The sequence below is a fragment of the Gopherus evgoodei genome, chromosome 9 (genome assembly GCF_007399415.2).
Source record: "Gopherus evgoodei ecotype Sinaloan lineage chromosome 9, rGopEvg1_v1.p, whole genome shotgun sequence".
In the NCBI taxonomy this organism is placed as follows: Eukaryota; Metazoa; Chordata; order Testudines; family Testudinidae; genus Gopherus; species Gopherus evgoodei.
Window position 1 is genome coordinate 4,776,654 of NC_044330.1, and position 16,153 is coordinate 4,792,806.

General features: G+C 44.3%; 1 protein-coding gene across 13 annotated transcripts in view; it reads right to left on the reverse strand.

Annotated features, from left to right (window-relative positions):
- Positions 1–16,153, reverse strand: part of LPP (LIM domain containing preferred translocation partner in lipoma) — a 443,377-nt gene that overhangs the window by 180,795 nt on the left and 246,429 nt on the right. For all 13 annotated transcript variants that reach the window (XM_030574715.1, XM_030574714.1, XM_030574721.1 and 10 more), the window contains one exon: positions 15,202–15,324. In XM_030574715.1, the coding sequence (XP_030430575.1) occupies positions 15,202–15,324 (123 nt within the window). The remainder of the gene's footprint in view (positions 1–15,201; positions 15,325–16,153) is intronic.

Consider the following 16,153-nt stretch of genomic DNA (forward strand, 5'->3'; position numbering starts at 1 on the left):
TCGGGTGTGTAAATATTTGTAGGACCAGGTCTGAATTTCTCAGGAACGGCAGATACCCGGCAATCCCAAGGAGACACCAGCTTGGAAGTCACCAACAGTGCCTTGGGAAGTCCCACATGTCAGAGAGACAAAAGGCAGTGGACGCACCGCTAAGGGTTGTATTAATCATTAGCCAGGCCTATTTAAATATATAACTATAACTGAAATGGAAGGACAGCTGTGCAGGCCCACACGTAGCACAAGTTTTCGGGAGATGCAAAGAGGGGCTGCCCTGAACAGCAGGTCAGCTTGAGCTCTGAGATCCTCCTCCCTTGTCAGGTCTTGGAGCCCGGGCTCCAGCTCGAGTGGGAACTTCTATGCTGCTATTTTTAGAGCCGCAGCATGAGCCTGAATCAGTTGACCCAGGCTCTGAGATGCGCTCCCGCAGGGGCTTTACTGCTGTGTAGATGCACCCACAGATGGTGTAGATGCACCCACAGATAGGGACCTGAACCCCAATCTCCTGAGTGCTAAGGCAGATCCTTAACCACAAGACCATCCATCCTTCCTTCCTAAGCACCAAGATAGTACTGATAATAGTGAACAGAAACTCAAGTGCAAGGTGCCGACTATTTGATAACAAACATTTGCGTCCTTCCATAGATCTTAAGTTCCTTAGCAAGTTTCAGATGCAATGATTAGGAAGGGCAATGATGTACATTGTTGGCGCTCATCCTTACTGGCCCAAACCTACATTCATTACCCAGGCAAAGCTTTCTTTGACCTCTTGGGGAGCACAACCCACTGCTCCATCTCCTCTGCCCAAGGAGGACACATGGCCACATCCAAGATTCGTTCAGGGCACAGTTTTATTCCTCATCATAAAACTTAGGCAAAACACCAAAACAAAAGCAGTTCCCTTGCCCATCCTGGGGTACAGATCCTAGAGGCTTTTCCCCTGGCCTATCTCACGGCTGAAAGAAGAACATACTAACATAAGAATGGCCATACTGGGTCAGACCAAAGGTTCATCCAGCCCAGTATCCTGTCTACCGAGAGCGGCCAATGCCAGGTGCCCCAGAGGGAGTGAACCTAACAGGTAGTGATCAAGTGATCTCTCTCCTGCCATCCATCCCCACCCTCTGACTAACAGAGGCTAGGGACCCCACTCCTTATCCGTCCTGGCTAATAGCCATTAATGGACTTAACCTCCATGAATTTATCTAGTTCTCTTTTAAACCTTGTTATAGTCCTAGACTTCACAACCTCCTCAGGCAAAGAGTTCCACAGGCTGACTGTGAACTGTGTGAAGAAGAACTTCCTTGTATTTGTTTTAAAGGAGGACACAGCCTTCCCTTCAATCATCCTACTGCAGGAGTCCATCTTCCACCTATACCTCCTTGAGCTGCCTCAGCCACCAAGGATCTGTCTACACTGCAGCAGGAGACAGCTTCCTAGCCCAGGCAGACCTACTTGCGCTAGAGGGGCTCGCACTATAGCACTAAATAGCAGTGTGGACGATGCAGCCCAGCACGACCAGGGCTAGTGACCCAAGTTCAAGCCTAGGGGGTCAGAGGAGAGGCGGTTGTGCTCAGGTGGCTAGCCCAAGCTGAAATGTCCACACGACTATTTTCAGCATGCTAGCTGGAGCCCCTCTCGCGTGAGTCTGTCTACCCAGAATTATCTGATCCTTCCCAGCTGGGTCTAATAATCTAACAGGGTTTACAGACCCCCAGCTCTTAAAGGGGCAGCCCACTGTTACAGGTCCTTTTGTCTGATGAAAACCCAAGTAAGGTTCTGCAGGATTTGACTATTTCTTTAAGACCAGAGGCCTTTTGAATTTATGGATTTAAATATTACGTCTCTCTTTCCCCTATTGTTTGAAATTAAAATAAACACAGACTATGATTTTATTTTATCTGTCACATTTCACTATCCTTAAACACATTCTAAATGAGTGGGTTTAGTTCAATAAAACTGCTCTTCTCCCTGTCTCTCAGACTCAGCAAACATAAAATAGGAAGCTGCTCTCTAGTACATTCAGAAGCAACACAAGTTATATCGTGAGTCGATGATCCATCTGGCAGGCTGACGCAGCCGTAAGTTTGCTTAATTGTCAGGTCAGGCATATTACAGATCCAGGCTGTCAGTCTTTTCATTACAGCTTTGTAATGGAGAATGTAAAACTTCTTGCAGAGCGTGTGTCTGTGTGTGAGAGAGAGGGCAAACGCCAGGAACTATGATGAAGAACAACTGGATTCAATTAAGCAAAGAAATATTGAAGTTGACTATCAATAAAGATTCCTAACAGAGGTATCCATTACAATCTAGAGCAGTCTCCCAAGGGAAACAGTGGAAGCCCCTTCATTTGAATGATTTAAAAATGGACAGGAGAAAGCACCAAACAGCGTATTATAGGGTGTAATTTAGCATTACTCCTTGGGAGGAAAGGGCTAGGTGACTTATGTGCAAATGGAAGAGACGTATTAAGCTATCTGTGCATTTTTTTGGCTCAAGTGCCTTCTCCTCTGCAGCTCCCATCATCCAGGCCACCTTTCTGCAAGCCCTACTCACCAAATGTCCACCTCATTTCAGAGTCTGCCTGAAAATATTTTTCCTTCCTTGCCTATGTATATATATGGAGATATACCTATCTCCTAGACCTGGAAGGACCCCGAAGGGTCATTGAGTCCAGCCCCCTGCCTTCACTAGCAGGACTGAGTACTGATTTTGCCCCAGATCCCTAAGTTTCCCCCTCAAGGACTGAACTCATAACCCTGGGTTTAGCAGGCCAATTCTCAAACCAGGGAGTTATCCCTCCCCCCAAATGTACATTCATACATCTCTCCCTTTTCTAGCTCAATTCAGCAATTATAGTATTTACAGTAACTGTAAAGTTGTTTATAATATGACACATAAGAAAGATGCTATGCCAAACTAACCTGTGATCCATATAGCCACACACAGAGGGGATTTCATACACAAAACCATACATATGTAATGTGAACTCACATTCAAGTATGTGTAACATATAATGGCAGCATGCTCACTAAAATCTTATTGCCACTAGCTAGGGATGACCACATTACAATACAGGCAAAGCCATGAGTAAGTTATGTGAGTCATGCCAATTATGTGTCACTAAAATCTTTTGAGAAAACAAATTAACCTTCATTTTAGTTTATTTGTTGGAAAACATTGTTGAGGGGTCCTGAAATCATAGTTTGTTTTGCTCCTAATCTCAGCCCTGTGAGATCCACCAACCCTAAAATACTGTGCAGATAATTGAATTAATGAATAAACAGAACAAGAAAGGCACGGAGAGACGTGGGTGGAATGATGGAGAATGCCTATCAAATTGAAAAGTAAGACCTACAAGGCAGTAATTAGTCCTGCCCTTTTGTGTGGCTGCAAATGCTGGGCACTGAGGAATAGATTGGAACAGATCTTGAACAGACTAGAAATGAAAATGTTAAGATGGACGCTTGAAGTTATAAGGATGGACGTGTTCAGAATGAACAAACCAGGGGAAGCGTGAAGGTGGCACCAATTATATAAAAGCAGAGGGGATCCAGGCTTAGACAGCTGGACATGTAAAAAGAAGATCAAAAGAATACATGGGAAACAGGGTGCTACGCTAGAAGTGGAAGGTAAGAGAATGGCTGGAAGACCCAAAACTAGATGGACGGGTGTCATATAAAAGGATCCGAGTAGCTGTGGAGTCTCTAAGGAACTGCTTCAAGACACACTGGAATGGTGAAGCCAGACTCGAAGAGCTGACTTCATGGAGTTGAGACCACACCTAGAAGAAGACTTCAGTTAATGTATATTCTCTGCTGTTTCTCACACTGCTCTCTTTAAATGGAAAGGATTAATTTAGAAAGTGGCTGCTCTTTGTTCTTGGGGCCTCCTGGAAACGTCCTGACCCTCTGAACTAAATCGCTTCAGCCCTACACTTTGGACATTAGCCTCGGATATGAAATCGTGTTAAACGTTTGTGGAGAACCTAAATATAGTTAGGTACAACATGTGCAATATCTCCCTGGCTGGCGATCCAGTGCTGTCCTCAGAGAATCCCCACAGTTCATTGCAGCCATGTTGATGATCCTTTCCAAAGCTACGAGAAGATGATCCTGAGCTTACAGGTATCCCTCATAAAATACAAAGCTGTCGTATAGCCTTCTCTTATATCAAGGTGTCAATAACACCAAATCTTCTTTTCCTGCTATTGATGATCATGTCACTAACTGGCCATTATGCATGTGTATTATTGCCCTCTGCTGGATGGAGTCAGAACTGCTGTCCTGTGTCTCAAAACCCCTGTATTGCCAGGAGAGACTCCCCATTAGCTACGGTGTTAGTGTTTTTGGAACAGAGAATTAAAAACCTATCCTCCCCTGTCACCATGAAACTCTGAATGGCGGTTGGTGTGCCAGATTTGTGACGACCATGATACTTCTCCATGGCGAAGGATTTCTAATGACAGTAATGTGCTAATTAATCTACTGCTTGGAAATCACTCCAAGTCGAGAGAAACATATCCAGGTATCTTCTGAAGTTTCTCCATCTCCTAGCCCAAATACAAACTCTAGCTCAACCACAAGTTATGGGTTGGATGCAGGAATCATTGGGTGATGGTCTCTGGCCCATATTCTGCAAAGGGGTGGTCAGATTAGATTATCATAATAACACTTGGTCTGAAAAGCTATGAAAAATCCACAAATCATGCTGCAAGCTGTATATGCCTTCCTACATATCTACAATGTTATCTGTTTCAATGTCAGTTTCTCCTAGGTGAAACTTTGACAGAGTGGTCTGGAAACCAGAGACAGTCTAAAACTGAAATAAAACTACGTCTCAGACTGCAAACAGTGACAGAAATATTTCAGCAACAGTTTCAAAATCTCATTTTCTGGGCAGAGCCATTTCTCCCATGGATTTCAAAGAAAAGATATTGATGCTTGCTGGACCAAAGCATTATTGATTTCATGTAGAAATGACAGGGAATTGGAGTGCTGGCTTTTAGCTGTGAAGTAGGTTTGCTTGGATATAATATTTTCTCCCTTTCAAGGTCTGTCTCCTCCACTTCGAAGTTTGCTCCCTATTGAAACACAAGATGGTAATAATACATGCTAACTTAGGTTTGTAGGCAATGTCACTGAGCCTGTTTTATGGAACAAAAGGTGACAATGCTAGGCTGTGAAAATCAGAATGACTTCCAAGCCAAAATATATATCCTCTCATTCAGTTTTGCTGCAATACAAAGTCTGAGTGAAGGAAACAACTTCCTCTCTCTCTGGTACAATGAAATGTCTAGCAGACTGGAATAATTTACAGTTATTAGAAGAGCTACAGTGAGGATCCATCGATTCATAAGTTTCCTGTGTCATTTTTTTAAGTCTGTTAGTCTGTGAAGCTTTAATATACAGAAAGACACAAGGCAGCTCAGCTCTGCAGTCATATCTCAATAGGTTGTAGGCAGGGAAGCAAAAGGCAATCAATGACCAAAAAATAAAACCACAGACAACCCCTTAAAACCATCCACAGTTGCATTCACCTCATACTTTAACTGTTTTAGACTGGGAACCTCATGTAACAGTTCTGATATGCACCCAGGCTGTAAATGTATCACCTATATTTATGCAAGAGATAGCAAGGTCTGGTGGAAGAACTGCACAGCTGGCTGGTTGGCTCTTATTCTCCTTTATTTCTCTGATTCCAACTCTTCTGCATTGCCTTCACCTCAGCTGAAACAAGGACCGCTCCACTATCTATCAGGTGAGGGGACAGGGGAGGGGTTTGCAGTAGATGGACATACTGTCAGGGAGGACATTAAGAGGAAGGAAGGTCCAGTCTGGAAAGTGTGAGATGGGGGTGCAGTTTCCCGCTCTATCACAGGTCCCAGATTTTTTCTGGGTGTCCTTAGCCAAAACCTCTCCTCCTCCTCCTATCGTGCAATGCATGGCAGGAGGAAATATAAGCTTAGAGTTAAGCGACTGGGACGCTGGTGAGCCGGTTTCCGTTCCAGTGGCGACCGATTCACTGTGTGAAATTGGGCAAGTTACATAATCTCTGTGCCCACTTTCCCCACGTGCAAAATTGGAACATTACTTCCCTACCTCACAGGGATGTTGGCAGGGTAAATGTATTAATGTATGTGAAACACTCAGCTGCAACAGCCCCTAAAAGGAGATAAAATAGAGGGCTGTGCACTGGCTATCTACCACCCTCCATCCCAGAGGCGGCTGCATTTCGATAGCATTGTCTGTACATAGTTTATGAAGCCCTATGAGCACCTTCAGGGTGAGAGATTTCAGTGTTATTAATGAAATGGCATATCACGAAAACCTACGCTGGAGTAATGAGTGACTCATTTCCTAAGGGGCCAGTGCCACTGAAAAATAAAAGGTATGAAACAAAATTTGACAATATATGGGATACCCTGAGCTGCTTAAAAAGGTAAGGGACATGCCTTTAAACCATTCACAACAAAATAATAATGAATGCAGAAGTTAAAAAAATAATAATTTATGAGGTACCATTTACTTTCTATCACCGCTCGCAAAGTCAATATTTATCCTTATCCACATACAAAATTTGAGATGACAGCACAGATTATAAAACACAATATATTCTACGCTCGGCTTCATCTGAATCTGTAACCAAACACATATGCAAAAATGAAGCCGATATGAGGCATGAAATGCTATTTGAAAAACATAAATAGATGGGATAGAGGATATTATCACACTGGCAACACTACAACAGGAGGGAATAATACTATGTAAAGGTCACTCTTATCTGGTTCATCTGTGACAATCTGATATTCTGGGATCTGGGGAAAAAAATTAAAATCTTAACAGACATGCTCTTATCAAAAGGATTAACTTCTAATACATACCAACAGATGCGGAAGCTTCAAACATCTGCTAATCAGAACAGCATCAGTTAGCTAGCTGGCTCGGGCTGGAGTTGATGAGCAAAGGAAGACTTTTTCTCCTCTAGAGATAGGCCATGATCCAAAAACACACACGGCTGAAAGTACTGCCTGAAAATTCATACATACACCCAAGGTACCTGTGAACATCCCTGCCCCATGCATAATAATCTGCAGATGTGTGTCAGTGTACAGGGAAAACGTAGATGCTGGAATTAGAACTATGGCAACAGCAAAGCCCCTGGAGAGTCTTAACTTTGGGACACATAACAAGCAGTTCAAGCGATTGATGCAATTCTGCTTTGGAGATAGGAATTTCAGGACTGCCTGAATTTCCTGTAAATAGCTCCCAGAGCATTAGAGGCAAGGCAACATCCCTGCTAAAATTTTTAAGAGATTCTATTTTTCTTCTGTATTTAAAAAAAGAAAAAAACATCTGGGGGTTTACTATTAGGCCAGATACAGATCCGGGGCTATTGGAATAGAGCGGTGGTACTCATCCTTCACCCACAACGTCATGCTCCATCTATAATTGCACGGAAGTTGGATGTTGCTGCTAAAAATTACAAGCCGTTAAATCATTATCATTAGGTTTCAGAATCAACACCTCACTGGGATGAATGGGGTGTGGAAGAGCTCCGACCTTGTCCATGTGGCTACTGCACTTCTAGGCAGTTTATGCTAGCCTCAGTAGCTCATTGTGACCCTCCACATAGCCCGTCTCTCTCTACGGCCAGGGTTACAGTCTACTGAGCCCTTTTCATCATAAGCCAGCAAGGAGGTTGGTGAGAGAACTCCCACAGTCTCTGTTGTCCCTACGGGCTTATTCCCGAACAGTTTAGCCTCCTGTCCTGACAGGGGCCTGTCTTCCCTTCCCAGGAGGTGTTTTGGTAATGGCAGGTTGAGGGGAACCCAGGCCCGCTCTCTACTCCAGGTTCCGGCCCGGAGACCTTAATGGTAGCAGCTGTTGGCAGCCGACCTTTTGCTGCCAGAGTTGCTACAGTTTCGTGGGCCACTTCTCCATAGCTCCCCCACTTCTCCCTTCTTCACCCTTACCTTAGGGCTTCCTTACCGATGGTTTGAGAGTGTCCTCATTAACCAGCCCTTCGGCGGCACTTTCTCTCCTCTGGCTCCCTGGCTTCTCCCAGCCTGACTGGAGTGAACCCTTTTATAGTATCGAAAGGGCCTTAATTAGAGTCAGGTGTTCACATTAGCTTAATGGCCTCACGTAAGTCTTTGCAGGTTAATTGGAATCAGGTGTTCTCATTAGTCTGGAGCAGCCCCTGCTCTGGTCAGCCAGGGAACAGAAAACTGCTAATCCAGTGGCCAGTATATCTGCCTTCTACTACTCTGTTGTACCCAACTGGCCTGGGTCTATCACAGGGGGTAATTCACACCTTTGTGAAAGCTATTTTGTCAGGCCATTTTCAGCCACCTGAAAAGACGGCCCTGAATATGGCCACTTTTCAGATAAGAGTCAGTTGATTTTTTTTAAATCAGAGCTTAAAATTCACCACCAGAGATCCACCCCTGAATGCCAGCTGAATCACAACTCTGAGGACATACCAGTATTGATGCCCACAAGCTGTAGATGTGCTCACTACAACTGACCGTTACTTTAAGAGTCACCAACCTGAGAGTCGAATCTTGCTCCTACCGACATCAATGGAAGCCGTGCTGTCCACTTCAACAGGATCAAGATTTAGCTCAAAGCACATCAAATGAAAGTATTCCCTGCATGAAGCTATTGTATGATGCTTGTATTCCTTATATGAAGCTATTCCTTGTAGCAGTCACATTATTGTCAAATAGAGAGGTAAAATGATCTCTCTACTCTTACTCTGGATATTCCTGGTTTAGGCAGCCCAGCATCACATTAGCTCTTTTGACCATAGCATTGCACTGGAAACTCACGTTCAGCAAATGGCCCTCATATCTTTTTCAGAGTCACTGCTTCCCAGGACAGAGTCCCCCATCCTGTAAGTAGGGACTATGTTCTTTGTTCCTAGATGTGTTCATTCATTCGTGTTAAAATATGTATTGTTTATATAGAGAAAACTGATAAGGGAAGCAAAGGGACAAGGAGAAATCTACGGTCAGCAGAGTTAAGGACAATAAGGAAAAAATATATTAGTAACAAAGAGAATCCTGATAATGGTATTGGTCCATTATTAAATGGAAGTGGTAGAATTATCAATAATAATATAGAAAAGGCAGAAGTGTTTACTAAATATTTTTGTTCCCTATTTGGGGGAAAAAACAGAAGATAATGTCTCATCATATGTGATAACAAACTTTTCATTCAGCTAATATCTCTGGAGAATGTTAAACAGAAACTACAAAAGTTAGACAATTTTAATTCAGCAGGTCCAGATAACTTACATCCAAGAGCTGGATCATTATTGTTGATTGTCAACAAGACCTGCAGGGGAGTTCGAGCAGACTGGAAGAATGCTAATGTTGTGCCAATTTTCAAAAAAGGGTAAATGAGATGTCTTAGGTAATGATAGGCCTGTAGGCCTGACATTCATCCCGAACAATATAACGCAGCAGCTGATTCAGAACTCGACTAATAAAGAGGGTAATGTAATTAATGCAAATCAACATGGGTTTACGGAAAATAGATCCTGTCAAACTAACCTGATATCTTTTTTTTATTGATTGTGTTAATGTAATATACTCAGACTTCTGTAAGGTTTGTGTCTTGGTCAGGGCTGTCTCTAGGATTTTGCTGCCCAAAGCAAAAAAAATTTTGGCTCCCCCCTCTTTTTTTCATGCCCCCCGGCCTCTCACCAACTCCATCCTTTCTGAACCCCTTCCCCAAATCCACAGCCCCGCCTCCTCCTCCCGGCGTGCAGCATTTCCCTCCCCATTACTTCCTCGGGGTCCCCAGGACCTCCCACCCTAGCTCACCTCTGCTCGGCCTGCTCCTCCTAGTGTGCCATTGCTCGTCTTCTCTCTGCTCCCTCTCAAGCAAGTGAGGGCAGAGAAGCGGAGCAGCGGTGCATTCAGGGGAGCAGGCGGAGCAGAGGTGAGCTAGGGTGGGGGGGAGCGCACAGGAAGTAACGGGGAATAGAGGAACCACTCCCCGCTCCAGCTCACCTCCACTCCATCACTGCCGCCTCCTCCGAGCGCCCGCTGCTCGGCTTCTCCTCCCTCCCTCCCAGCCTTGCTGCATGAAACAGCTGTTTCGCAGGCGGCAAGCCTGGGAGAGAGGGGGAGAAGCGGTGCAGCAGCCCGTTCAGGAGAGCAGGCGAAGCAGAGGTGAGCCAGGGTGGTGGGGCACAGGAAGTAACCAGGGGTAGAGGAACCCTTCCCCACTCCAGCTCATCTCCAGTCCACCGCCTCCCCAAAGCATCCACCGCTCGGCTTCTCCTCTCTCCCAGACTTGCTGCGCAAAACAGCTGTTTCGTGCACAGCAAACCTGGGAGGGAGGGAGGAGAAGAGAAGAGAAGTGGCAGTGGGGGGCTCAGGGGAGCTGGCGGAGGCGAGCTAGGGAGGCGAGTTCGGGCAGCAGAGGCACTTTTTCCCCATGCCCCAGAAGTCGGTACCTATGATGGCCGGCGCCAGAATGCTGCCCCTAGAAATGTGCCACCCCAAACACCTGCTTGTTTTGCTGGTGCCTGGAGCCGCCCCTGGTCTTGGTACCTCATGACATTTTGATTAAAAAAACCAGAACAAATATAAATTAACACAGCACACATTAAATGGATTTAAAACGGGCTAACTGATAGGTTGCAAAATGTCATTGTAAACGAGGACTTGTGATCAAGCAGGTGTGTTTCCAGTGGGATCCCACAGGTATCAGTTCTTTGCACTATGTTATTTTACATTTTTATCAATGACCTGGAAGGAAACAAAGTCATCCCTAATATATGTTGCCAAAAATGACATAAAATTGGGGTGGTCAGTAAGGAAGAGGACAGATCAATGATACAGAGCAATCTGGATCACTTGGTAAACTGGGCGCAAGCAAACAATATGCATTTTAATAGGCTACATGTAAATGTATACATCTAGGAACAAAGGGTGTAACCATATGTACAGGATGTTCTAGCCATACATTCTAGCCTAGGAAGCAGTGATGCTGACAAAGATTTGGAGGCAGACGAATGTGAGCTCCCAGTGTGATGCTGAGGCCAAAAGAGCTAATGGGAGAAATAAACAGGGGAAACTCAACTCTGTTTGAACTGGTGCGACTGCTGCTGGAATCCTGTGTCCAGTTCTGGAACACACAATTCAAGAGGGATGTTGATATATCTGAGAGGATTTCTGAGAAGAGCAACAGGAATGACTAAGGATTGGAAAGCATGTCTCAAAAAGTTCAATCTATTTAGCTTAACTAAGAGAAGGGTTATGGTTGACTTGATTGCAATCTATAGGTATCTATATGGGAAAAATATTCAACAATGAGCTCTTCAATCTAGCAGAGAAAGGTATCATGGGTATAAGTTGAAGCTACTTAAATTCAGACTGGAACTAAAATGCAAAGTTTTGACAGCAAGAGTAATTAACCATTGAAACAATTCACAAAGAGTCGTGGTGAACTCTCCATCACTCGTCACTTTTAAATCAAGATTGGAATTTTTCTAAAAGTTGCGCTCTGGTAATTACTTTGGGTGAAATCTCTAGCCTGTGTCATATTGGAGGTCAGACTGGTCCCTTCTGGTCTTGAAATCTATTAATCTATGCTTGCATCCAGTTTACCAAGCAATCCAGACCACTCTAAATCAGCGGCTTTTCCTCTTCATTATTTACCACTCCCCCAATTTTAGCATCCTCTGCTAACCTTGTTTTCTTCCAGGTTATTGATACAAATGTTAAATACCGTAGTGAAAAGAACGGGTCCCTGCAGGACCCCACTGGAAACACACCCACTTGACGTGGATTTCCATTTTACAATTATATTTCAAAACCTGTCTGTTAGCCAATTGTTAAAACTTTTAATGCGTGCATGTTAATTTTATATCGTTCTAGGTTTTTTAATCAAAATGTTGTGCAGTACCAGATTTGCCTGTAAGGGTGTCTCCCACAGGTGCTTTTTGAACAGAAATTCCTTGTGACAGGAGATTAACCTATGTTACATAGTTAGGGCCAGATTCTGCCACCATTACTGACAATGTCCCCCTGAAATCAGAAACTTGCACAGAAGACTGAGGGCTTGTCTACAAAGGAAGTCACATCGATACAAGGTAATGTGTGAATTTAAACTATTATTGTTATACGAGTATAACCTCCATTGTGGATGCTCTTACTCCAGCATAAAAGGCCTTTTTCCAATTTAGGTTATGCTTCTTTGGAAGCGCTTTAAACTAAGATGAAAAAAACCCCACTCTTATACTTGAATGGGTGTCCCCACAGCAGCATTATATAGTACAACTATAGTGGTTTAATTATACCAGTATAACTGGAAAAATCTCTCATGCAGACACCCCTAATTCCCTTTTTCAAGCTACTTCCATTATCCTGGCACATTTGAGATGGTAAGTGAAGGCTTGAGTCAGTAGCTACGTTGCTTTACTGATGAGATGCCTCACAGTTAGCAGCCTGGGCTATTATCTGACTATAGGCTACCGAGTGAGTCACTAGGTTTTTTTATACTTACTGCAGATCAAATAAAGACAAACATCCAAGGCTTGCATTATGTTCCCACCCTTGGAGGATTTACTCATGTACCGTTTGATTACGGCACATGACACATTCAACTCCAGCATTTTCTTTTTCTTGCAGCTGTTGATAATAGTTGGCGTAATTGTATTTTTCACAATACACAATTACATTAACTAATAAATACTGAAAAGTGTAACGCACAGTGAACAAAAGAAGGGTCGCTCCGCATCAAAGCTGAAACGCTGCTTCTAACCCACCCTGTTTGTTCCTAGCCGTAGTAGCAAGCGCACTACGTAAGATCACCCTGCCATTCCCAGGCTTGAAGGGCCCGTTTTCACTGCCCAGTTAGTCCAGGTGATTAGTACCCAGATCTAAAACCCCAGGTGAGCCTACCCTCTGGGCGAGCATCCCCCCAGAAGAGCTCTACCCGGGGTACTGTGTCCTCATTGTTTTTGCGCTCACCTGTGTGTGTCTGAGGGCATGTCCCGTGGATTCCTTCCCAATCACTTGCATCAATTGCAAAAAGAACTTATCTGTCCTTTGGGGGAATTGTGGGAAGCCACTGGAGGACTATCAGCACTTGAGTGATTTTACATATGTTCTTGCCACAAAAGTGGGCAGGCGCCAACTCGAGTTAAAGTGGAGCTCAGGTGCCAACTCACCACCGCCAGGCCAGTAAAAGCCCGAGTTAACTGTGCAGTGAAGACATGCTCAAAGAGACAAATCTACAGAGCCACTCACCGTAATCACAGGCAGAAAATTGTGCACTAGTTGCACATGAAAAATGCGAGTTTATGCACACGACCAATGGGATACAGGATCTCAGGGCTGCCGACTTTATAAACTGAAATAAGTTACATGGCTCCATTGCAACTAGGGCTGTGTATCTGAATGCTACAGAACCCCAAATAAACCTGTATAAGGTGGCATTTGAATTTGGGATTTCTACCATCAGGACCTATTTAAAATATGGGAACAAAATAAAGCGAGATCATAGTCTTTTCACACTATTTCAGAGCCTAGAGGAAGGATATACTGAGACAAGAGTAAACCTCTTATATTGTTTCAACCCCATAAAATGTTTCCCAATCCCCTCTGCCTCCCAAAAAAAACTAATTAAAAAAAAAGAAATACAAACTATTAGATGCAGAATGCTAGAGCATGAACACAACTCCAGTTACAAAAGGCAGCATTGTAACTTTCCATCACTCATCTTAAGAAGCTCTTGACATTAGCAGGACTAAACCCATGACTACTTCACGAGGTCTGCAGTTTAGACAGAGTACCCTGAATTAGAGTACCCTGTTTGCACGGAACTAAAGCAGTGGTTCTCAAACTTTTATACTGGCAACTCCTTTCACATAGCAAGCCTCTGAGTGCGACCCCCCCTTATAAATTAAAAACACTTGTAATATATTTAACACCATTATCAATGCTGGTGGCAAAGCAGAGTTTGGGGTGGAGGCTGACAGCTCGTGACCCCCCCACGTAATAACCTCACAATGCCCTGTGGGGTCCCAACCCCCAGTTTGAAAACCCCTGAACTAAAGGATGGGCTGTAAACACGTATAAGCGTTGTCTCCATGTAGCTACAATGAAAATGAGACGCGTGTCTCATGAGGTCGTCTCAGGATCTAAACCAACCAAAAAAGCCAGGACACCAATACAAACGCCCCCTGAGCGTGGGATTTTAAAGAGCACTTAACATTGGTCTCCCTCTCCTACCAGCAAGTCAGTGTTCACACTCTAACTCTACCAGGTCGTTAACGGCAATGGGTAAGGAGGCAGAGCCCCTACCCTAAAATGATTGCAACGGAACACAGGCCAATACCTTGCACAGTGCAACCATTTGCATCAGCTAATTCTGATTCTTCTTACTTTTGTGGGGTTAATCAGAGTCACCGTCACTTCAACATACACATATACCATATACACAGAGTTGCATAAACGTGTAGAAACACGTCTATACATAATACGTGATGGCAACAGTAAGTAGAGAGAGTACAAGAGATGTCCAACTGGCTGGCTATTGGGTTTGGGATGTCTTTGGACACCACATCAACAATCCCCTTGAAATGTTGTTACTGTGTCATTTTTCAGGTGCTAAAAAAATCACGTTAACATGCACAGATCTGCTTCCTAGGTGTCCCCAGAATCATAGTGACACACATCAGCCCTGTAGCCCAGACCTAGACATGGAGGAGGAAGCAAGGTTCCATTCTGTGTTATTGCTTTATCAACCACACTGACAGCTGTGCTATGATCTAAGCATGAAGATCATAGATTTGCCGTTGATTAGACAACAAGGCGAAAAGAACACAGCTTGATATTCAGACAGCAGGGTCAGGCTGCCAGGAGTGACAGATAAAACCTGCTTTTGAGCATGTTTTTAACTCAGCAGCTACTGTTGAAAGAAAGTCATGGGATGCAGGATGCCATTTTTATGGTGGCACCTCGGGCCAGCTCCACACAGGCACGTAAACACGCCTGCTCAGTTGCACTGTAGGGCCTGAACAGGTCCCCCTTCCAGAGCCACTTCGGCGGATACATCTGGATGCTATAAAGACACAAACTGCTTGGGTACTCCCAGTGAATACACACCAGTTTGCACGTTGACTCCAAAAGTCCCGATTTCTCACAGTTCAACAGGCATAAAATGGGGCACAAACACTAACCTGTTGAGTCCGGGGCTTGTATGGGGAGCTGCTTTCCAAGTCAGCCAGGATGCTGGTCAAGGAGTCGATTTCCGCATCTAAACTGGATCGTCTTTCTTCAAGCGTCTTCTCACCGGGATTTACCTAGCCGAGTGAGGAACAAGATTTCAAACTCTTTCAATGGCTCAATCCTGCATGCAGTTTCTGATTTTCATCACATGGAGACACTCTCACACCCTGGCAACAAATGCAGAGCCCCAGGTGATGCACGGATAAACATACTGACATATTATAACTGGCTACTGTAATCAGACTGGGGCTAGGAGAGGGGGAGCAGGCGATGGGAAGGGGGAACAACTGAGTTGCAAAAGGATTTAGCCTGGTTTTTGATCTGTAAATCACATTTTCCCCTGTGGTTTCTGGAAGGTTTATTTAAGGATTATGAAATTATCTTAGAGGGTGCTGCATACATCAGCAAGCAGCTATATTTTAGCAGCAGGCCTGGTGCGATGGTTTGAGCATGGGCATTCAAAAGAGCATCTGGGAATGTCTTTGCAAGGGAATCATGCCCCCCACCCCTGGAATGCAGCATGGCTGTCATTTAACAGCACCGAACAACACAAAAGCAATGGGTAAGGTCAAGATGGAAGGAAGAACATGGTATCCAACTGATACCAAAAAGGGAATTTGGAGGAGACAGAATGTCATTGCCCGATTGGGAATCTGGACAGGACAGTGGTGTTAACAATCCTGCATTAAGGCCCATGGGATCAATAACGCCCACGAGAGATCAGGATCCCTCTTTTACATCTCACCTGCAAAATACCACCTCCTATAGCACAGCGGCTTCTGGCGGGCCAGAAGGCAGAGGGTAACATAGGTGTGACTGTGTTCAGAAATGCAGAACTAATTTGCCTCATTATAACTTTTAATAGGAGGCCAAATGATTTCCCTTCTAATGCCCTTTGTCATG